Genomic DNA, 23,656 nt, shown 5'->3' with positions numbered 1-23,656 from the left:
TCTACATGTTTATGAATCACTGCTCCACTTAAAACCAATTCCTTATGTCTGTGTCCCTGTAAACTCAAGTCAGCCCTCACACTCATACATATCCTGAGGTATTCTAAGCAAAAGTGATTGGCACCGTTAACATACTAGATTGCGCATACCTGATGCGTTTTTAATAGACATTGTGTTTTTAGACTCAGTCCATTCTATGTATGTATGTCTGTGAACATCTGATCCTCCTCAGTCGTCCAGCTGGCACAAGCAGGCCACCCCCCGGTTGATCCAGTGCTTCTGAGGTTGGTCAGAGGGAAGCTCGATTGGCAGCACGTAGTTGGTGGAGTGGCCAGTGGTGGACAGAGTCCCGCGCCGGGCACTGGTCTTGTACACCGGACACACGTACACATTCTCGTGCTTGAACTTGGAGCTCTCGCCCGGCTTGAGCCAGATGATGGGCAGAGTGTCGAAGAGGATCTTGGGAAGGGACTCACCGATGACCATGTTTTCGCGGTCCCAGCGTGCTCCCTCCAGGAAGAGGCCACGAACGTAGGCGCCGTCTGCCGGCTTCTTCTTAACACCGGTCTCATATTTGGTCACCTGAGACATGCAGACACACACAGAGTGAGCAAAGAAAATCTCGCTCCCTCATCTCCACTGTCTACTTCACATGCTACTAGCACACTTCTCACCTCAAACTCAAAACCGATGTAGTCAATGGGGATGGTATATCTGCGCGCATAGTTCTGGGAGACTCCTGTGAGGAAGGACTGTGTGAAGTAGAACCCGGATACCCAGAAAACGCTTGGGGGGCCATTATCAATCCAGTCCTTTATGATACACGACACCAAAAAGGACACCAGAGGTCAAAGACAGTAAGCACTTAATGCACTTAAGATGCACTTAATTAATCTACATCAGACATCTAAGCAGGTGAGTGGTGATGGTTGTAATGAGGTTCCCTTCTTTACAGTAAAGCGCATTGAGCACTTAGAAAAGCCCTATGTGTCTTTTTAATTCTTATTTGTCTGTTGTGTGTTTTTTGGATAGTTCAGAGTTCCGAGTGAGTTGCCACCTGGAGGAAGTGGAGTCTCTGGAACAGGTCAGTGATGTAGCTGCCCAGCGGTTTGAGAGAGGGGTAGGAGCGTGCAGCCCACACGGCGGGAACGCGTCCCACCAGCATGCTGTTGAACACGCCCTCCAGCTCCGACGACATCACCACCTGGCCCTTGAGAGCCCGCCGGATGTTGACCAGAGTGCTGCGCACCACATTGGTCAGCCTGATCAGCAAACATCACAAACAGAGGCACACCATCAGTCCAATCAGCAATCAGTAAGCACAAGAAGCACCGCAGTACATCATTGCTTCTCAGCAGTTCTCCGATTATCAATCTTAACATGCCGCTTCTGAATTATAAAGTGATTAATAAATATATGATTTTATGAGATAATAATCTTTTAAGAGATGCATGGTTTGAGACATTTTGGACAGATTTCCTATACATGGATTAAACATAGTCCTAGACTAAAAGCTTTTTTCAATGGAGATATACATTTTCTTTTAGGAATAGGCTTGATCAATGTCTGAGAGAGTGGCCCTTTGTGTTTGTGAGTGTGCTTGTGTGTATCATACCTGTTGAAGCGAATGAGTTCCTGTCTTAGCACCGTGTTCATCGATTCCTCGTAGAGCACTGGGTATTTTTTTATCACCATCTCCAAGTCAAAATCTGCTGGTAACCTGCAGAGAATATCCTCTGCCAACTCATCCACAATGTCCTACATTCAAACACACAAACAGTAGAATGTCTATGAATCAGTGTTTTATGATTGGATAATACACTCAGTTAAAGGTAAGCAGCCCCCAGTTCATGCCCCCAGAGTGTAGCACTGTAGCTGCAGCAACTCAAGCTAGATAGGTTTTTTCGTACCGACAGTACTCGGTGACCCCAAGAAACAGAGATCTATGTGAAAAATCTCCAGAATTCTCCTTTAAAATTTGCAACCAGTTACATTTCTGTCAACAATGCATCAGCAAACACGTAAACATACAGTATAAACACAAAAACATTCAAATCATTCAAGAATTTAGCTGGTGGTGTCAAACCCACATCAGTCAGACTGAGGTCAAACCCACATCCTCACCTGTGGTGACTTGGCCCCTCCTCCTGTCTGCCTGGGTAGGGTCAACAGAACTCCATCTAGGAGCTGATTAGTCTCCTGGTTGTCCTTGGTGATATCGGCATTGCTATGCAGGCCAAACACACCAGGTTCAGCATTGATTGGCAGATTTCGGATGTACTCGACGTAGCTCTGAGGAAAGATTGAGATTTAATGACTGAAATTCACAGGTAACATTTACCTTTTTAAGATCCAAACTACTTTGTGATGCAACTCCTAGATCAGTAAGGAAATAGTGTAGAATAGTGAAGTGTGTTTGCACAATAACTGTGCAAGTGATTGCGGGAATGACAGTGTGCGTACAGTACCTCATAGGGACCGTGAACGGGGACATAGTAGAGGTCTCCCTCACACAACTTATAGCAGTCGTGCTCCAGTATCTCTGTGTTGAAGAAGATGGACAGCAGGGAGAGCAGCAGTCTCCTGTCCTTGTCATCAGTCACCCTGCCTCCATAGTTACACTCCCCTGGTGAGAAAACCATACGTCCAATCTTAAATATGTGCACCACATACAGTTATGATTCTAAATTTTAAGTTTCATATATAAAACTAATAATTACAGTGAATTTAATGGCATTTTGGGAAGCCATATTGTCTTGATGTTTTAATTTGTTATATTTTCATTCATGAAGAGATGAAGAGGAAAGCCCAGCCCTCATTCAACTTTTAAGTGTGTGTGTGTGTGTGTGTGTGTGTGTGTGTGTGTGTGTGTGTGTGTGTGTGTGTGTGTGTGTGTGTGTGTGTGTGTGTGTGCGTGCGTGTCTAACCAGTTAAGTAGGTGAGAGCCTCTAGTGGAACCTCCTCATACTCCTCCAGGAACATGTGGATCTGTCGCATAGTGATCCTCAGGTCTGACTCATTAAACTCATATGGTATATTCCAGCCTAATACATACACACAACAGAAGGATGGGTTCATTTTTCAACTAAACAACATCATAGTCCAATCTTCACTGTCTTCACACTATCAGATGTAACGTCAAGTGTGTGTACATGTGAGATTATGGGGGAATTTCCTGATAAAACATTGGTAGTTCTATTAAACCTGTTAATAGTTTATTTACAAGATTTTGGAAAATTAAATCTAACAACACTGATACTGCATAGCCCTGTCCTTGAGGTCTGTTGCCCATAAGCAAATATGTAATACATATGTAATATGTAAATCAAGCATCACACAGTCATGGAGAAGTATGCCTATTCTGACCCAGTGGCCCGTAGGTTCGTCTCTCCTGCACCAGCGCGTGGAAGAAGCAGATTCCGAAGAGCAGCTTCTGCCAGATCTCCTGCTTGCTGGAGCTGAGGAAGAAGTTGGGGTCAGAGATGGGGTCGCTGAGGTAAGCGCGCAGGACGTTGGCGCGCAGGCCTTTGGGCGGCTCATTGGTCATCTTCACCCCGTTCTGCAGGATGCTCACAGGGAACTTGTCAGAGGGGTAGCTGGTCAGCCATAACCTGAGGGATTCAGGAAATATTCAGATTCAGTGTCTCAACAGATTGTGTGAGAGATGTATTTCAAAACCATCGGAATTGGATGGATTTCTGAACACACAGTGTGTGCACAATGAATACTCATTGTATAATATACTTATACTTAATATAATAATATACTTATACTATATCCTTTCTATAATATACTTATTTATATATGTGATGCATGTCAGGTTTTTCTTAATCATCAAGACTGTTTTGAGTCTGTCTGGTGGTGTTTTTTTTTACATCTTTTATTTAGTGTATGTCGTATATTCCTGTGTATTCACCTGAAACTGGGGTGTGTGTTGTCAGGGACGATGACCTCCTCACAAATCTTCTCCAGGGTGGGCATCCAGCTAGTGGCCAGATGGCAGTTCTGCAGCACCACCCAGCCCCCGTCCTTCAGGGCCTTCTCGATCATAAGCTGCGCTATGGGGCCCTGGCCCTGCCCCAGGGAGATCGTCTGGGTCCTACTGCCTCCCATCCCCAGGTCCTCTGCAAATTTCAGTAAACCTGGAAAAGAAACAAACAGGTGTGTTGTAGTTGCTTTGCATGACCACAGTCCCAGACACAAACTCCTGAAACCCCTGAGGCCTTGAACAGTACGATATCAGCATAATACAAGAGACTTTCTTGAATGAGATTAAATTATAACAATATGTGACAGCCCATACATTGTTGTCAGCATGTTTGTATGTATATGAGCATACATGGGTCTTACCAGCAGTAGGATCAGACCCTGGTGATAGAATGAAAATGAGGGGGGAGCAGCAGTTTGAGTCATCATAGCTGCCACTGAGGTCAAAAGTGGGGGGCTCAATATATGGCCGGCCCATGTTCACCACAATGAACTCCTGGATAGCAGGCACCAGCTTATCAGGCCTGAAGCAGCGTAGCACCACCAGGCGGTCCATGCCCTCCAGCACGCGCCAGTTGTCCGGCAGCTGCTCCCCGTGGGGTCGGCTGGAGTCGTAGAGTTGCCTCCACTTCTCCACGTTATCCTGCACATGCTCATACAAGCCCTTCAGGTTGCAGAGCTCGGTGGCGCGCACAATCTCCGACCAGGACTTGTCGGAGAGCCACTCGGGGCCCGGGTTGGGGTGCGGGTTCTCCAGGGCGATGCCCCCTGTGAGCAAAAAGCGCCAGACTTGGTCGTCAATCTGCCCCTGGCCGTTCATGATGCCCACGGTCAGCAGCAGCGAGAAGAGCAGCTTGTCCTTCTCGAAGAGCGAGCGGCACACGTTGTTGTAGATGCTGATGGTGAAGTGAGCGATGATGTTGTCGATGCGTATGTTCAGGTCGTCGCTGCGGACACTCTGGCCGATGGAGTTCAGGTACAAGTTGATGAACCAGGTGAGCGAGTTCTGGTACATGGGCTCAATGTTGGCCAAGTCTGACACGCAGAAGAACAGGATGGACGAGTGCTCGGCCACTGGCCGATAGCCCATGCGGGTGTCGTCGATCTCCTGCTCGGTGATGTTCGCTACCTTCTGCTTCTCTGAGATCTCCTCAGACAAGATCTTGGAGGAGGACAGCACCTTGATGGCGGTCTCATCCTCCAGGATGTTCCCCTGCGACGAGGAGAGCACCTCCAGGATCTTGTCCTCAATCTCCTTGAGCTGCTTGTTGTTGGCGGCGCCCTCCAGGATCAGCTGGTTCTTCTTCTCCTCCAGCTCAGGCTTCTCCATGGCCGCCACGATGCCCAGCAGCTGGTCCTCCAGCCCCAGGGGCGTGATCATGAAGTTGATCAGGCACACCTTCACGGCTACCTCGGGAAGGTAGTGAGGGTTCCTGAGCCCCGTGGTCATGTAGAAGCGGAAGTCTCTGGAATACTCCACAATGTTCTCGCCAATCTTCATGTACTCAACACCCTGTTGCCGGAACGTCTGTTTCAGGAGGACTGGCTCCAGAACAGCATCCAGCTCCTCCCCAATGTTCTCCATCAGAACCGGTGTGCCAAACTGGATGGAATTTTCCAAGGTTCTGACATAAGTTGGGTCTGAGATTTTGATGACAGCTAACTTATTGGCCTTCTCCATGTTCTTTACCCACTTGTTGGCCTGGCCTTGTGGGTCAATCATCAGTGGCCATCGCCTTGAGTTAGTCACAATGATACCATTGTCAGTTGAGAATGCGTCCACAGGTAGCCCTGCAATCTGCCACTGTCGAATCAACACTTGGTTTCCGAGAGTGTTGCTGAGGGTGAAGTCGTCAGAGCAGGGCACTTTCTTCTGTTGGCACAGCCGATGCCAGGCATGTTGGCACTCAACGCGGTAGTCCACCGTGAACGCGCCCAAGTAGGACACTGTGCCCGAGGACAGGAGGACGTCCCCAGTGAGGTTGGTGTACTTGAAGCCCAGGTTGTGGGCAGCCTCCGTCCAGCGGTCCTTCTCCCCGCCTAGTCCACCAATCAGCTTCTCCGCTCTGATGAGCTTCTGGGAACACAGTTCAATGTTGTCCTCCAGGTCCTTCTTCTTCTGGTTCATCTCCTCGAAGGTGTCGTTGAGAGCCTGCAGACGGTCCTCCACTTCCTTCAGCTCGCCCCGCTTCACCTCTAGTGTGGCCATCTGGACGGCTAGCTCTGACTCGGCCGCCTGGAGACGCTCTTTCTTGGGCGCCACCACCTTGGCCACACGCTCGTACACCTCCATGGCACGCACCCATTTGCAGAGCCCTTCGCATGCGGATGACACATTCTTGATGAGAGCCGGCTGGAAGTCTGGGTGGTCGATGAACTTCTCGCGAATCCGTTTGATGTTGGCTGGGGGAATATTGTCTTTGTCAAAGGCCTTGAGGCTGTCCAGGAAATGGAGGTCACTCAAGAGCTTCTTGGAGTTGCCCCAGTAGTCCTCAATCATTTTACCTGTAGACCACGACACACACAGGATGCTGCATATAATACCAACATGTGATTGATTATATAATTACCTTTTCATCATATAAATATCTCAACTGGCCAAATTAATACTCTAATAATAAGCTCTGAACCCTGACCTGAGCCACCGGGATCAGGCTTCCTCTCAGGCTTGATGCCCTTCATGACACAGATTGACTCCATGACCAGTTTGACGGCAGCGGGTGGATTGGTCATGGACTTGACCACAGTGATGTCTGCAGGCTTCAGAGTGTCCAGAGCTGAGAGGGCAGCCTCCAGAGCAGGCATGGCTTCAGCCAGATCCCCCTCACACTCATCCTAACACACACACACACACACACACACACACACACACACACACACACACATACATTTAGATAGAGAAACCATCCATCAGTAACTGTTTTGCTGTTTGCATGAGGGTAAGTTCCTGTTCGGAGTGATACACATACTTTAATGGCCTTGGCTGCCGCTGCTGCCTCATTAGCTACTTTTTCGTCGGCGGCCACCAGTTCTTTCTTGGCATCCACCTCCACTGTCTCCTTCTCGATCTTCTTCATCATGGCGTCTGTCTCTGCCGATGTCTTTATCAGCTCGGGCTGCAATGCAGTCAGCTCTTCTTGCATCACTGCCACCTGGAAAACAAAGTGGACTTTTGATTAACTACAGGTACAGGTTTTAGTCAAGCCAATATGATCACTAGGATCTTTACTATATCGATTTTCCTGTAAAGCATGTGTGTGTGTGTGTGTGTGTGTGTCTCACCTGAGAGGAGGCGAAGTCCAACTTCTCCAGGCCGACCAGGTATCGGTTCCTGAAGGTGTTCACCTGGTCCCTGCGTGAGCCCAGCAGGGTCTTGAATGTGAGGATGAGCTCCAGGTAGGAGGTGGGCGTCACATAGTTGTGCCGGCGCAGCTGAGAGAAGAACCTCTGACCCAGCTGACGCACGCTCTCCTGGAACGTCTTACACATGTCAACCACACTGACAGAGAACATGAGAGAGAGAAGAAATGGAAACATATTTAAGGTTGTGCTTGAGAAAGGATGTAGCAAAATAAAAAATAAAATGTTGTAGCACATGCAGTATCCTATTAATGTGAACAAAAAAAGTCTTCACAAAACATAGGAATTTATAGGGATGTCTGTATGTGTGTTTGCACTGTTGATTGACTGTTGTTGAAGTAGTTTACAATGGAGACTCACGCTGTTCTGATGTTGTCCTCCAGTTCCACATCTTTTAGGAATGTGTGGGCGACCATCTCCAGAGCATCTGCAGGCCAGGCCTGGAACCAGTCTATCGTGCAGCAGTTGATCAGTGACGGGAACATCCGCAACCGGTTACGGAAGGCATCACCAATGGGACTCATCGCTGCAACACAGGTAAATATAAACAACATGGTGAAGATTAGCATTTGGATTAGAATGAATGTTCTTCCTGGAGATACAGAAGGTCATCAGGTGTTCAGATGCAGCCTGTACCCAGGACGATGTGCAAGTGGGCTTTGACGCGGTCGATAAAGTAGTTGTACATTGAGAGGGGCGTGGCATCGATCTTCTTGCCCTCCAGACGCGCCACGCCCTGCATCTTATCAATGATGTCGGCGCGTTCGTCTGCAGCGAAGATGTTGGGCACGTCACCCGTGTTCAGCAGCATGTTCATGTCCTCCACCATCGCCTCGTCCTTCACCTGCCCGTCACTGAACAGGAACACCGTCCTCTTGCCCTCCATGCCCGCCTTCAGCATCACACGCTTGACGTCGTCGCGCCAGTCCGCCATACTGTAGGTGCGCGTCAGCTCGATCTGGAAGAGCTCGTAGTCGTTGATGAAGGTGCCCAGCTTGGTGGCGCTCTGCCGGCCCGAGCCACCGATGCCCACCAGCAGTAGGTGCCCGCTGTCCTGCTTGAGGACGCGGCAGATGCGCGAGATGTGCTCGATGGCGAACTTGAACATGACCAGCGACATGGGCGCCTTGCTCACGTTGTTGAACTCGTCCAGGTAGTGTTCCATGATGGCCGTCAGTGCCTTCAGGTCGGTGATCTCGTCGTAGGAGCGCGTGTCCGAGTCGGGCTTGGTGTAGTCGCCGAAGAACAGGCTGCGGACGTCGTCGTCCTCCACTTTGCCAGACAGTGTCAGATGACCCATGAGCTGTGGAGATAAGAGAGAGAGAGAGAGAGAGTTGATGAGCAGAGAGGAGGGATGAATGTAGAAAGAGGGATGAAAGGAATTGCGGAAGGAAGGAGACAGGAAGTCACTGAAGTGTTCTATGAAGCCAGTGTCTCACCTTGTCCATGCTTTGTTTGAAGTAGTCTGAGGTTCTCTCCTTCACAATGTTGAAGAAGGTTTTTCTGTCTTCATTGTCAATGAGACGGTCATAGAATACCCGGTATATTTCATGGATCCAGAGACGGATCATCTTATCACCCTCCTGTGTGTAAACATCTGATGGTGATAAATCTACCTTACTACACAACATATACAGTGTTTATCAACACACAGACATGAGTTGTGTGTGTGGGATGTGTGTGCTTGCCTTCAAGTGTGTGGCTGGAGCGAGCAGCACTCCTTTGATGACTCGGCTGAAGTCTCGCAGGTTGAAGATGTAATGGGACTTCGAGGGAGTTGGCAGGAAGGCATCTATAGCATCTTTATACACTGCCATTGTGGCCTGGACCATGATCTTACCCAGTCTGCAACAGTTAACATTCACAGACATACTCAGTCCCTCATCATTAAGTTGCAGGGCCTTTGTTGCCTGAGGAAACTCACTGGTGGTGGTGTTGGGCAGAAAGCATTCTGAACTGACCTGGAGAAGGCAGCATCGAACCCTTTGGCAAAGTGCCAGTCAGTGATCGATGTGAAGATCTTGCTGAGTGTCTCATCGTCAAATGAGTCAATGGAGACCACATTGAGGTGGCGCGTGAAACGACCTGAAATAGACACCAAAAGCACAAGAGGAGGGCATGTCAAAAAGATGCACAGGAAGTCAGCAAGAAGCCTGTGCTAAGGTCTTTACTGCACCTGTGATGTCATTTCTTCCACCACCAGGGGGCCCCATGGCCGTGATAAGCAGCACGTCAACGATGTCCTGCCGGGATGTGTCCTTCCTGTCGTACCAGTGGGCGTGATCAATGAGCTGCCTCAGAATCTCAATAGGAGGCTGTGCCCCATAGATCTCCTTTGCTGGCATGTTCAGGTCATCTGGGAGCCAAGAGGTCAAAGGTCACTGGAGATGGGTCTCTCCAGTACTAATTGGTTTTTAAAACACATACACGTATACAAACACACAGAGAGACACACACCTGCACCTATACACACAGTTCCACTCGTTCCTCTCCTTACCTACGTAAATGACACACTTCTTTCCCATAGGTGGACCAAACACGCCCTTGCGCCTACGGTCCAGCTTGGACATGACGATATCTTGTGTCTGATTGGCTGAGGTCCGAGCAGAGAAGTTGATGCAGTTGGGCGTGTAGTTCTCCTTGGGCAGGCTCATCAGGAAGTTGGCGGTGATGATGGACTTGCCCGTGCCCGTGGGCCCCACAAACAGGGTGGCCACCTCATGTGCCACGTAGGTGCGCAGAAAAAAGAGCTGACGTGCCGTTTCCATAGTGGGGATGATCAGGTCTGACACCTGCAGAGGATTTCAACCAAATGTTGCAACACAGTGTGAGAGGAAATATTGTGTGTGTTTACTCACAGGTGCTCTGTTGTTTAGTGGTTTGACATTGGGCAGACTTGCATGTGTGTCATACATTAGCGTTGGGAGCGATGGTGCTCTCTTCCTTCGTAATTGAGTCTGTCCATGTGTTCCACTGTCCTGGCCCTTGTTTGTGGAAGTAGTAGTCATACACTGTGCCTACGCCAACAAAGAATACAAACACACAGCAGAGATTTCAGTTTCAGAGACAGACATATTGTACATGTCATGTCACACAGGGGTAGTTGTGTGCTGTTGTTGTGCGATATGTTACATGTCTTTATGGCAGACCTCTCTCAGGGAAGATGTTGGCCTTTGTGAGTTTGACGCTCTTGGGCCGTGGGTGATCGGGGTCAGTGCCAGAGATCAGGTTCCGGAAAAATCCATCAAACTTCTTCCTGCTGTCACCATTGATGGTTCCGCCCACAGTCCAAACGAGAGCGAATAAGAAGAGGCCCTGCAGCCACATGGTCATCTGTTGGCTGGACATAGGCTCCTTCCCATCCTCACCAGAAACCGCAATCTCATCTTTCATAAGAAAAAAAGCACACACACACACACACATACACACGTATGAGCATTAGAATATATAGTATTGTGGATAGTGTGTGTGTGATAGAGTGTGTGTGATAGAGTGTTTGTTTCTGTTAGCTTGAATGACCCTGTATCACTCACCCATTAGGCAGGTGTACAGCCGCATAAGACTGTAGGCAAGGTGAATGGGGGACGTCTGCACCAGGAAACGGCAGTCATGGGTAATGAAGTCCAGACTTGGCTGAAGAAGCCAATCAAACAGGTCTTTCACCTTTTAAAACAACAGAGTCCTGTTAGTGACATGTTTTACCAAGGTCTTCTCATAGTTGTGTGTACTGGAGTGTTCCATATAAGCGTGTGTGTGTGTGTGTGTGTGTGTGTGTGTGTGTGTCGGAGTGTAACTCTCACCAGTTCCATGTGCTCCTCACTGAGACTCTTGGGGAGTGTGTCCATGTAGGAGTCTCTCAGGGGAGTCCAGCCAAGCTGATGGGGCTCCATGTAAATCATACCACACCTACACACACGCTGCTGGCGCTGCCAAGCGCGCAAGACGCGACGCGACGCGACGCGACGCGACGACGCACGCGACGCGACGCACGACGCGACGCGACACACACACACACACACACACACACACACACACACACACACACACACACACACACACACACACACACACACACACACACACATTTTAAATGGTCCTGCACAGATACTATAGCAAGACATTCTTGCTTTAAACTGGTTCTTAATTCCCTTTCCCTTTGTAGCTTCTTTGTAAGTGTGCATATAAGTGAATATGTTAGTATGTTTGTTATTAGTGTGTGGGAATCAGGATGGTATGATACCTGCTCACAGTAGCTGGAGAAGCCTGCTCCAAATCAGCTGTTTCAAAGATCAAACTCATCTTTGAGCTCATTTGAATGATCTCACCACTCATCAGACACAGCTAGAAAAAATTAAAATAATTAATACAGACTAATTCACTTGTAAAGTAGTTCTTAAGGAGACCTACACACAGACTTGGCTTTGTCAATTAGGTGGGTGGCACTTTCAATTGAGGCTTCAGTGTTGACTCACTTTCTTATTGTCATCCAGCACAGTGTTCATGTTCTCAATCCAGACAGCATCGATGGGCCCGTCAAACAGGATCCACTGCCGGTCATCAGAGATAGACTGGGCCTGCTCACGGAAGGAGGTGGCCAGCACACCATCGGACCACTCGTGGCTCACCGGGTCGAAGCAGCCGTACAGCTGGCCCATGGTGATGGCTTTGGGATTGATGATGCGGTAGTCCACGGCACACTCCTCCATCTGATTTGCTAAAGATAAGAATCACACGCACACACATTTTTTAAATTAATTTCAAAAGTAACTTTGAGTGCATATAAAAGAAACTTCAACATTAACAGAGATCATTAAAGCATTAAATCCTTTTTTATGTTGACCCTCTACATGTAAATAAACAGATGGCATATCAATGACTCATTCCCACATTGTCCACTGTACACAAGCCAACATATCATGAATATGGTTGTGGGTGATTGCCTACCTTCAGCTAAGTCCCCCAGAGCTCCTGCCAGGACTTTATACGCTGATGTCTTCCCTCCCAATGGCTCCCCCACAATCATGAAGCCATGCCTCACCAACATCATCTCATACACCTACCGAGGCACAAGCACATCGAAATGTAAATACACACAGCATCATGCACGTTCAGAATGTACACAATCCGGAGATGGTTTTGACTGTGCAGAGGCATTCATCTGCTCATAGTTGTGTTGGGAGCTTTGGCTGCACATTGTGGTACCTGTATAATTTTGCCAATGAACCAGGGCACAGGTTGCAGACTGAGTTTGGCTATGTTGTTCTCCAGAGCCTTCAGTAGCAACTCGTAGTCAGGCTTGGGCAGAACCACTCCAGGAAACAGATCTGAGATGATACCCTGAGGAGAGGCCCAGCAGCACAGATGCATTACATTACATTACATTTAGCAGACACTTATTGACCAAAGTGACTTACATATGTCAGCTATATTACAAGGAATCACATTGTCCCCGGAGCAACTTGGGGTTAAGTGCCTTGCTCAAGGGCACAACGGTGGAATCAGGGAATTGAACCGACAACTTTTAGGCTACTGCACGCTAGCCCAGCTCCTTAACCACTACACTACCACCGCCCGATGGTACAAGATGCATACAACACCCTCTCACACAGACAATCATATACCAAATGCATCCAAACATGTCTGCCTCTCACTTACACAAAAGCTCTCTCTCACACACACACACACACACACACACACACACACACACACACACACACACACCTGGAAGAGGGGTACATCCTGGGCGAGGAACTTGGCCATGTTGACATCCATGAGTGCTCTGAGCAGCAGCACGCTCTCATCCACCTCCGGGTACTTAAGTTTGAGGTTCCCCGCGGCAGTCAGGACCGATTTCACCGCGCGCATCCCGTAGTCATAGTGACTCTGAGAGGAGAGCTGCTCTGAACACAGCCGGTAGGTCGCCACAATCTTCTGAGCCAGGCTACCATGGAAACCAAGTTAATGAGTCATTGATGGACATTTTCCTCTTACCAAGTGATGCTGTGTTAACACTGGGAAATGTTTTTTATGTCCAGTAGTTCAATCAATGAAGAAGAGCTTAGTACCTTCTGGACTGAATGAAACCCACGGAGTACAGGGAGATCTCTCCAATCAGTCCGTAGTCAGGGACCATCATAGCTACTGTCCGGAACAGAACCTGAAACACATACACACACACACACACACACACACACACACACACACACACACACACACACACACACACACACACACAGAACAGAACAGATCAGCATACATACTTCTCACAGTGGTGTGGTGAACTAGTTGGGGGTGCTGGTGAGGTCACCTTGAGGTTGTCAGGGAGCTCTGCGCGGCCGGCATAGCCGGGGTTCATGGTGATGAAGACGCAGCAGGTCGGGTTGAGCGACAGCTCCGTGCCCTCAAACAGGAAGCGCTTCAGGTTCCGAGCTATGGCCTGCTGGATGCACAGCACCTGCTGAGCCACCACTGAAAGCACCTCCACCTGAGTCACCACCACACAGGACATGTGCACATACAGACAAAAAAAACACTCAGACAGTCACAAAGACGACCAATCACAATTTAGAAACTATCAACTATGCACTCTTAAAATAAATGTGTTTCGTTGCTTTTAACACTTCTTTGTGTCCAGATAGGGACAACACAGTTTGTGTTGTTTCCTTTTTTTGTGTTACACAATATGTGTTGAAATAACACAACTTGCGTTGAAAACAACACAACCTGCATTGTTTTTTAACACATCTCTGTGTCCAGATAGGGACAACACGTTTGTTTTAACAGTGTGGCTGGCTGCCCTCCTCACCTCGATACGGTTAAACTCATCAAAGCAGGCCCAGGCTCCAGACTGCGCCAGCCCCTTAAAGAACTTACTCATGGCCTTGTAGTCCAGGCCATCTGAGCAGTTAAACACCACACACTGCAGAGAGAGGCAGACAGAGAGAAGGGGAGGACAATATGACCTTATTTGGACTTATTTGGAGTAACTCATAGATCACAGCTCAAATTGGTGGAATCGGGAATTATGCAATCATGTTGTAATGCTACTGATATCATGCTTTTGATGGATGCCCAAAAGGTGTGATGGATGCACCTGTTTGGCGAGGGCTTTGGCCAGATCTTTGGTGGTCTCTGTTTTGCCTGTTCCAGCTGGACCCTCCGGGGCTCCTCCCAGATTCAGCTTTAGAGCTCCCATCAGAGTTCTGCAACAGACCAGACAGCACTCACCATGTTCTATGCTACCGAGGTTTGCAGTCAAACTGCAAAACTGTTGTTCAGTGCTTGAATTAATTATGTCTGTGTGTGTCTGTGTCTGTGTGTGTGTGTGTGTGTGTGTGTGTGTGTGTGTGTGTGTGTGTGTGTGTGTGTGTGTCTGTGTGTGTGTGTGTGTGTGTGTGTGTGTGTGTGTGTGTGTCCTACCTGTAGCATCGGTCAGTGAGCGGCGTGATGACCAGGCGTGCTGAGTTGCCCAGGTACTCGTAGCCGTAGATGACGCAGGTGGTGATCATCCTCAGACGCACGTCTCCCTCCTCCCAGTAATAGCGCAGCTGGGAGATCCACTGGAAGTCGTTGAGGCAGGAGACGCGGTCCTCCGCCAGCTTAGACACCACGTCACGAGCTACACACAACCACACACCACACACACAACCACACACAACCACACACCACACGTCACACAACCACACATCACACACACAACCACACACAACCACACACCACACGTCACACACACAACCACACACACACAACCACACACCACACACACAACCACACACAACCACACATCACACAACCACACATCACACACACAACCACACACCACACAACCACACACCACACGTCACACATTCATATATCACACACACAACCACACACAACCACACACACAACCACACACACACAACCACACACCACAGGTCACACATTCGTATATCACACCTGGACACTTCTACTACTTCCCCAATTCTAAGGTTGATGGCAACATGTTAAATCCACTGTACAGTGCTACACCATAAAGAGCATACATAACTTCAATGCCTCTTTTTAAAAACAATGTTAACTATAGTAGGTGAGTAGTTACCATGGACATCAATGACAGTCAGAGCACCCAGAGTCAGCCTGGCTCCACCTGACAGCTTTCCTCTCACCAGCTCCACAATCTCACCGATCTGGGCATTACTCTTGTCCACATAGGCCTGGGAGGGTCACACCAACACACTTCATCCCATACAGAGTACAGATATATTGTGATGTCCAGTCAGATAGTAGAAGTAAAGCTCTACCACTTTGGTAAGCCAGGTGCATTTCATTCGTCAGTTGTATGTGTTTGTGTGTACAGGTTCTCACTGATAGTGTGTTGTTCTGGATAGCTTCAGATACTTCGCTGGTCCAGTAAATGGAGGATGCACAAATGACCACCTGGCCTGGCCACTGCAACACCCAACGTTTCCTTGGGACCTGCGCACATACACAAGCCAAGGGCAGGATGGATTATGGCAGAGAGAGAGGTAAACTCAAACACAATTTTGCACAATACTGTGTGTGTGTGTGTGTGTGTGTGTGTGTGTGTGTGTGTGTGTGTGTGTGTGTGAGTGTGTGAGTGTAAGTGGTGACTGTGTGTGTACTTACCTGAGGGTACTGTTCCACTCCTTTGCTTATGACATCTCTAACACTCCTCAACATCATGTTCTCAACCTGGTGCAGCCACTTTTCCACCATCCCCTACAACCAATACATATGGATACACCTCAATTACAATTAATTACACAATTACAATATCTATTAACATGGAAAACTGCAGAAAATTACCTTTCAAACAGCATCCCCCATTACCACGAAACACTAAGATTAACCAACTGGGAGCAGTGCTATTAAAAGAGAACTCCGTTTCTTGAGGTCACAGAGTCTGTACGGAAAACCCCCCCAAAACAATTGTTTTTACCTAGCTCAAGTTGCTGCAGACAGATAGCTACAGCTCTATACTCTGGGGGCCTGAACATGAGGGCTCCTGAACATGCCCCCAGAGTGTAGCGCTGTAGCTGCCTGGAAGCTCTACTGTTGGCTGCAGCAATTCGAGCTAGGTAAAACCAATTGTTTTTGTTTTGTTTTTTATACCGAGTCAGTACCTCGAGAAATGGAGATTTTTAGTAAAAAAATCAAGATATTCTAAATGTAATGTTTATTAAGTCAAAGGTGTAGTTTACTGTTTATCTGTAGACCCCATCGAATATCCATTTCACCAAATGTGGTGTACTAGTGATGGGGGGCAGCAAGAGAGAGGGATGGACTACCTTGGCTTGGGCTGGGTAGATTTTCTCACTGAAAGGCACAGTCTCCTTCTCTGAGCTGATCATGCCAACTATCTCCATATCAGGGGTGAAGTCAAGTTTGGCAATGCCCTCAAAGCACTTCTTAAGGTGAGGCTGCACTCTCAGTGGGTCTTTAGTCTCAGAGAGAATCTCCAGCAGCTCGTCATTAGATAAGAAGAAGAATCTGTTGCAAGAGAAAAGGGGAGACAAGGGATAATTGGAGACAGCAATAAAATGGATAGTATCTAGTCAAATGTTTAATCATTCATATCTTAATTATCTACTGGTAGCTGTTAGTTTTCCATGTTTATGTAGTTTTTGCCATCTTTGTGAATGTCCAATGTCAGTTCTGTGTTACCTGGGGAAGAAGAGTCTCTTCTGCTCTAGGTAGGTGTTCAGGCCTTTCTGGATGTCCTCCAGAAAGAGATTAGACTCCTGCAGGCGAGCCAGCATGTTGGGCTGACCAGTGGCCACTAACACGCGTGTATCCTTGACCTAGAGTGAGGTTACAGACACACACAATTTTAACCATATATGCACAGAATTACTGAAAACAACTCACCAGAAGAACCACTGTAAAAAAAAGTCACAAACACACACACACACACACACGCACACACACACACACACACACATGCACACGCACACACACACACTCTCTCTCTCTCTCTCCTCTCTCTCTTTCTCTCTGTATCTCTCACAAACACACACCGCTTCAGCAATGATGTCCTTCCAGTAACTGTCCACGATGCCAAACTTGCGTCCCTCCTCGGGCATCTGGGCAATGATGTCCTCGGAGCTGAAGATGGGCTCCAGGTAGAGCCAGGTGGCCTGGCAGCTCAGCATGGCGTCCATGATGTCCTGCATGGACAACAGCTTCTCCTCCCATTGCTGAGACACAGACACAGAGCATGAGATTAAACAGATGGACACAGATGGACACAGATGGACAAAAAAACTCATTTGGTCATACTGCAATAACAGTGCCGTCTTCTTACATGAAAGTCATGCGAGTTATCAATTTCTTACATGTCATTTGCTGTACTGCGTTTAAAGATTTAGGCAATATATTGCCACTTCTACTTGTGTTAGAGTGCTACAATATGTGAAGTAATGTTTCATGGACATCATGAATATTGTTTAAGAGCTGCTGTGTCCATTTCTTCTGTTTCAGGTGCACAGGGACAGCAGTGCGTAGTGCAGGAGATTGCTACACTGGTGCATCAGTCAGTGTTGGACTGCAGCCTGTGCTGGTGTTACCTTGCAGTCTGCCTCAATAGGCTTGATGAAAGGAGATCCACGCATGGTCTGAGTCTTTATGATGTGATCATCAAGCAGCACCTGGATATCATCGACCGCACACACAATACTCGTGCCCTATGTGTGCACGCACAGAAACAAACACACACACACACACACACACACACACACACACACGCACACACACACACACACACACAAACACATATAATAACAAATCTCAGGCGAGTGTTTATACAAGTAATAGTTAAAGATGATATGAATTTGCAGTCTCAGTGGCTTCCTTTCCTGTGTGTGTGTGTGTGTGTGTGTGTGTGTGTGTGTGTGTGTGTGTGTGTATGTGTGTTAATGGTAACCATCAACTATCAGCAATCAGCCTCATCAACTGGCAGTGTAAGCGTGTCAGATTGATGGTGGCGTTTATGATGGAAGCTGATCTGTGCAGGAACATGATAGTGTGCGATATTACGCTGCAGCTCCCGTTACAGTGCACTCAATAATGCACAACTCACGCCTGCCAGATTTTGGAACAAAGCATGTTTCCATGCGCCTGTACAGTATGTCTCTGTGTTTGTATATGTTTGCTTTAGTGTATGTGTGCCTTTGTGTATGTGTGTGTGTGTGTGTGTGTGTGTGTGTGTGTGTGTGTGTGTGTGTGTGTGTTGCCTGTGTTGCATCTTATTTAAGTGTTTGTGTATGTGTGCTCGTTTAAGTTTGACTGGGTCCTTTACAGTATTTTACTCTGATGTGTGTGTGTGTGTGTGTGTGTGTGTGTGTGTGTGTGTGTGTGTGTGTGTGTGTGTGCTGTGCTGTGCATTACCGTGTCTCTGTATTCGGTGAATGAGAATCGTAAGTCGGCCCATTCCTTCTTCATCTTTTCCATGGCTTTCTCTAATGAGTACTCTTTACTGGCAGCTGATCCAATCTCTTCCAGCCTAACACACACACACACACACACACACACACACACACACACACACACAGTGCAAAATCAAAGACAGTTATTGGAAGATGCAGGTGCATGCTCATCAAGTTACTTCTCCATGTATATGAATATGTATGTATGTATATATGTACGTATGTTCATTCATTTAATGGTCACTCTTACTTGTCAGAGAACTTAGACAGTCCGAGCTCCACCATGTTGAGCAGCGATGTGTCTGCCTCTGGTTTCACATCAAAGCCCACAATGTCACTGATCTGCAAACACACACACACACACACACACACACACAGGCCCTCAGATTAGCTCCCCTAAGAACACCGGTGCTGGAATGCGAGACGCCAAAAGTTACGACGGCGGCCGGCTGGCCTCCGTCCAGTGTGTGTCATTATGACAGCTGGAACAAAGGTGGTCTGGGCAGAGGTTGTTTAGCTTAGCGCTAGTGTACACAATGAATGCACTAGAATCCATTTAAGATGCTTTTTCACAGTGAGAAAAATGAAGTAAGAGGGAGGGAAAGAGAGAGAAAAAAGGAGTGAGAGAAAGAGAGTGTATCGATTGATGTATTTTCTGCGTTTGTCTTAGAGTTATCTCATTTTCAGCAGTTCAGTATTGTTATCCTTCAACTAAATCTATTCTTGAACTCGTTTGTGGGGGTCACTCGCCTTGACCCAGTGCCGGTCCTTCATGCCCGGGTTGCAGATGGTGGTGAGGAGGGGCAGGTGCATCTTGAACTTGTCCATCTTGATCCTGAAGCTGTCCGCCACGCGGCGTGGCGCCGGCAGCTCCGAGAAGCTCTTGGTCAGTTTGTACATGAGGCGCCACATGCTGCCCAGCTCCTCAGTGATCTGCTCAGCGTTCAGGTGCTGGAACGAGCCTAGTGGACACACACATCAACACAGACATATCAAAATGTGGGTCAGTACATACACAACATACACCAATCTCAAAATAAGAACAATATTGAAAAAATACAACAATACAAAGACAAGCCTTACACATACAAATACATTACATACAACTACCCAGTGCCACCGCTTCCATCATGCGCATCACACACCAAAGGACAGAGGGGGCCACCGACTGTGTTTCACTCTTCCTCCAGAACGTTTACAATGTCAAAATGCAACGCCATGTTACATGCAGGGATGCTACTTTTTGGGTCCTCTCTATCTCCACTGCGTAGCAGATCTAGCAGATCTGACTCCACTTAATCAGGAACGTATCTTACGCACGCAGGAGAGAGAGTGGCAGATTCCAGCTGGCTAGCCATTGTGTATCTTCTTTTTAATATGAGAAACGTTTAAAGGGAGTTGGCGAGGTTATCCGGTTCCCGCTACTGACCAATTTTAAACTCAGATTGGTGAGAGGGCACTTTAACATAGGCTGCAATCAATGTGATTTGGAACACAGACAAGAATATAAAGACTAGTCTACTACTTTGTCTTTGTAGAATGTGTGTGGCACCACAAAGCAATTCCGCTTAGGGCACCGAAATGGCCAGCAGCGACACTGCAACTACCCCTAGCCCAAATTATTATGATATATAAGCATAGAGCCCATATGATATGAATAACCTTGACCATTACACTTGTGTGGCTCTGTGTGTTTGTGTGTGTGTGTGTGTATGTGAGTATGTAAGTGTGCCTTACCCTTCATCCACACATCTGAGTTGTTCTGGAAGTTGAGTGCGGTGGTCCAGAGCTGGTCAAATGGCTGCTTGGCGCTCATGACCGCTTGCAGCTGAGGGAACTGACTCTGCTCTTTTTCCAGCAGTTCCTCTTCTGTATTAATGTCCTACACACATGCACCCATATTACATATCATTATATAGTGTATATCTCACTGTATAACATATGTATGTGTGTGTGTGTGTATGTGTGTGTGTGTGTACCTCAAGCTCAGTGATGGCTGAGTTGAGTGCTGACTGGAGCTCGTTGAGTTTCTCCACGTTGCTCTTCATCTCCTCGTAGCCCATCATGTCCTTCTTCTTGAAGTTGTCCACCTCCTTACACATGCTCTGCAGCATCTGGTCAAAGTCCTGCACCCTGGCATACACAACACAACCCAAAGGTGTCTGTATAAGTGTGTGTGAGTGTGACTGTGTCTGAGTGTCATGGTGTGTGTGTGTGTTTGTGTGTGTGTGTGTGTGTGTGTGCGTGTGTGTGTGTGTGCGTGAATATGTGTCATGGTGTGTGCGTGCATACCTGAATGTGTGTGCGTGTGTGTGTGTGTGTGTGAACATGTGTCATGGTGTGTGCGTAGGGTTGCCAACTGTTCCGTAAAATACGGAATTGTCCCGTATTTGCAAGGAAAAAGATGTGTTACGTATTGAACTGATACGGAACGCATTCTATTCCGTATTGTTGAGAATCAACTCGTGCAAATCTATGACAGATCAGTATTATAAGTTAGACTATGAACGAAAAATACACGATTTGTATGAAATAAAGGGAAACTTTGCTGCTGTCATTTATCGCTCTCAGTTTGTCTGTCATCACTATCCCAACAGAGAATGCACTTTTCGTTTGAGCCACTGTGAGTCACGTATATTACGCTGATAGCGTACCGTGAGATCACATGTCTTGTCATGAGTTTTATACTGCATCTGTGCAAGATAAACAAATAGGCTAGCCTACTTGCTGCAGAGACAGAAAAAATCCAGAAATAAAATAAAGCTTTACCAAATTCAGAGCTTCTGGAGCTGCTTGTGATGTTCAATATATTTTTTTTTATGACAGCATATCCGCCAGTTCAGTTTTCAGAGTTATTTGGTTTGATAATAATAGGCTACAAACAGTTATTTCTTTATCAAGTGTTTTTGCATCGAAATGATTCTTGTTTTGCACCAGATAGAAAATGAGTAGGCTAATAGGCTATAAGGTAGGCAAGATTTTTTTTAAATATATGTTATTTGAGAATGAAGGTAGGTGTATCATTTGTGTTCATTTGAAAATTGTGCACTCATTTTACTCAATTATGATCTCATTTTACTAGATTGTGCATAGAATGTAGTATATTATGTGCACATTTTAGTAAATAATGGCTCACAATTTTGTAAAATGATGCACTATTTAGTACAATAATACATACATAATTTCAATGTGTGTGCGTGTGTGCATGTGTGTGTGTGTGTGTGCGTGCGCGTGCGTGCGTGCGTGCGTGCGTGGGTGCGTGTGTGTGTGTGTGTGTGTGTGTGTGCGTGCGTGTGTGTGTGTATGTGTGTGTGTGTACCTCTTCTGCAGGTGCTCCTCTGCTTGCTCCCTCCTGGAGGCCATGCGGCCCTTGCTGAGCTCAAACACACACTGGATCTGCTCGGGCCAGTGGAACACACTGCTGTTCAACTTCAAATCCTCCGCTGAGAAATACAGAAAAAGAACAAAGACAGGAAGAGAGAAATACAGATCAGAAAGATGGGAAAGGAGACAGAAATACAATATATTTAACCACCCTCAATGCTGCAAAAACATAATGTGCAATATGGATTCAGATGTTAAATGGATCAATGCAATGACATGTATGATATGCATGCCTGCAGATTAATGTTCATACTGTTTTTATGCAGTGACTGTGTTCATATTTTTTTATGCTATGACTGGGTGTGTATGACTATGACTGGGTGTGTATGACTGTGTGTTTATGTATGCTGCTAATGATGTTATATGTTTCTATTTATTGTTTAGGTAACACTAGCACTTAAATTATTTATTATTTTTTAAATTGATTTATATTACTTTTTAGACTCTATGAATGATGCACTGACTGGAGAGCATTTTACATTGTGTTGTACCTGTGACAATGACAATAAAGATCTATTCTATTCTATTCTGTGATGCGGCTTTGCTTAACTTTGTAGTAAAGTACCAGTCTTGTTTTACAGACACACACAAACAGACTGTAATACCGGGCAGTGTGGCAAAGTCCAGAAGGAAAGCGAGACGGTTGGAGGCCTCGTCGATCTCGGCCTGTAGCGTGTGCACAGTGACCTCACTGGCGCGCTTGAAGAACTGGTTGAGCTCCACCAGCTCCTTCGTGGTGTTGGGGACGCTGGTGATGGTCTCCACGATCTCATCGAACCGGTGGCAGATGCTGCACACAAACAGAGCGCACAACTTGGGGTCAAGTCTCCACTCTCTAGCAATGGCAGAGCTATCATGACCCAGATCTTTAGTGCAATGGCACTTGGTAAGTGTAGTGTTTGAGTATTAGCAGTCTGGCTATCCTTCTCTATACTTCTCTGGCTATCCTTATTTCAGGAGTCCCTAAGATATATTAGTGAATGTGATCCTGTCTAGTTCCTGAACGATGGTGTGTTCTCATTGAGAGGAGTTGTCTCACCTCTTGTTGAGAGCGCGGTTCTCGTCCAGTGTGTGTGTGATGAGCCGGTCCTTGAGGCGCTGGGCACGATCACACAGATCTTCGTTCAGGTTGACCACGTCCAGGCAGAACAGAGACAGGGTGACGGTGACGCGCAGCGAGGCGATTTCCTCCCACACGTGCTGGATGGAGCTGATCTTCTGCTCTCACAGAAGAGGACATGCATTAGTATTCAGCCCACACTAAGCACAGCAAGCACATTGCTGCTTTCTTCTTCATCTAAGTGAAGAACGTGTTTATGTTGAGCATTAGTTTGCATCAGTGCCTACCTTTGTGAACCCCTCCAGTGAATGTTTCTCCTTCAGGAAAGCCAAGATGTCCTGTTTGGCAGTATTATCCAGCAAACTGTTGTACTTCTTATACACATCCAAATACCTGTAAGTTATTAGCATTAGTAAGTACTTATAGTACGCTTATAATA

General features: G+C 47.0%; 1 protein-coding gene across 2 annotated transcripts in view; it reads right to left on the bottom strand.

Annotated features, from left to right (window-relative positions):
* Positions 1–126: 126 nt before the first annotated feature.
* dnah3 (dynein axonemal heavy chain 3) overlaps positions 127–23,656 on the bottom strand; it is a 28,132-nt gene continuing 4,602 nt past the window's right edge. For both annotated transcript variants that reach the window (XM_048232604.1, XM_048232605.1), the window contains exons 12-61: positions 23,505–23,610; positions 23,197–23,375; positions 22,763–22,947; positions 22,093–22,216; positions 20,753–20,906; positions 20,511–20,655; positions 19,524–19,735; positions 19,024–19,115; positions 18,736–18,850; positions 17,916–18,032; positions 17,367–17,546; positions 17,014–17,150; positions 16,638–16,839; positions 15,976–16,068; positions 15,694–15,804; positions 15,428–15,542; positions 14,767–14,965; positions 14,441–14,549; positions 14,153–14,266; positions 13,655–13,831; positions 13,413–13,504; positions 13,069–13,288; positions 12,550–12,684; positions 12,292–12,403; positions 11,820–12,061; positions 11,588–11,688; positions 11,148–11,253; positions 10,881–11,010; positions 10,497–10,733; positions 10,261–10,364; positions 9,845–10,139; positions 9,524–9,703; positions 9,309–9,432; positions 9,036–9,192; positions 8,787–8,930; positions 7,984–8,650; positions 7,708–7,873; positions 7,270–7,486; positions 6,957–7,139; positions 6,624–6,822; positions 4,351–6,492; positions 3,917–4,142; positions 3,367–3,611; positions 2,928–3,044; positions 2,469–2,626; positions 2,125–2,292; positions 1,616–1,758; positions 1,058–1,262; positions 675–812; positions 127–582 (exon numbers count right to left, since the gene is read on the bottom strand). In XM_048232604.1, coding sequence (XP_048088561.1) covers positions 229–582; positions 675–812; positions 1,058–1,262; positions 1,616–1,758; positions 2,125–2,292; positions 2,469–2,626; positions 2,928–3,044; positions 3,367–3,611; positions 3,917–4,142; positions 4,351–6,492; positions 6,624–6,822; positions 6,957–7,139; positions 7,270–7,486; positions 7,708–7,873; positions 7,984–8,650; positions 8,787–8,930; positions 9,036–9,192; positions 9,309–9,432; positions 9,524–9,703; positions 9,845–10,139; positions 10,261–10,364; positions 10,497–10,733; positions 10,881–11,010; positions 11,148–11,253; positions 11,588–11,688; positions 11,820–12,061; positions 12,292–12,403; positions 12,550–12,684; positions 13,069–13,288; positions 13,413–13,504; positions 13,655–13,831; positions 14,153–14,266; positions 14,441–14,549; positions 14,767–14,965; positions 15,428–15,542; positions 15,694–15,804; positions 15,976–16,068; positions 16,638–16,839; positions 17,014–17,150; positions 17,367–17,546; positions 17,916–18,032; positions 18,736–18,850; positions 19,024–19,115; positions 19,524–19,735; positions 20,511–20,655; positions 20,753–20,906; positions 22,093–22,216; positions 22,763–22,947; positions 23,197–23,375; positions 23,505–23,610 — 10,573 coding nt within the window. In that variant the 3' untranslated portion in view covers positions 127–228. The remainder of the gene's footprint in view (positions 583–674; positions 813–1,057; positions 1,263–1,615; positions 1,759–2,124; positions 2,293–2,468; positions 2,627–2,927; positions 3,045–3,366; positions 3,612–3,916; positions 4,143–4,350; positions 6,493–6,623; positions 6,823–6,956; positions 7,140–7,269; positions 7,487–7,707; positions 7,874–7,983; positions 8,651–8,786; positions 8,931–9,035; positions 9,193–9,308; positions 9,433–9,523; positions 9,704–9,844; positions 10,140–10,260; positions 10,365–10,496; positions 10,734–10,880; positions 11,011–11,147; positions 11,254–11,587; positions 11,689–11,819; positions 12,062–12,291; positions 12,404–12,549; positions 12,685–13,068; positions 13,289–13,412; positions 13,505–13,654; positions 13,832–14,152; positions 14,267–14,440; positions 14,550–14,766; positions 14,966–15,427; positions 15,543–15,693; positions 15,805–15,975; positions 16,069–16,637; positions 16,840–17,013; positions 17,151–17,366; positions 17,547–17,915; positions 18,033–18,735; positions 18,851–19,023; positions 19,116–19,523; positions 19,736–20,510; positions 20,656–20,752; positions 20,907–22,092; positions 22,217–22,762; positions 22,948–23,196; positions 23,376–23,504; positions 23,611–23,656) is intronic.

Source organism: Alosa alosa, chromosome 22, assembly GCF_017589495.1.
Source record: "Alosa alosa isolate M-15738 ecotype Scorff River chromosome 22, AALO_Geno_1.1, whole genome shotgun sequence".
Taxonomy (NCBI): domain Eukaryota; kingdom Metazoa; phylum Chordata; class Actinopteri; order Clupeiformes; family Clupeidae; genus Alosa; species Alosa alosa.
Note: the sequence above shows the minus strand (reverse complement) of the source record. Positions and strands in the feature narration are given on the sequence as shown.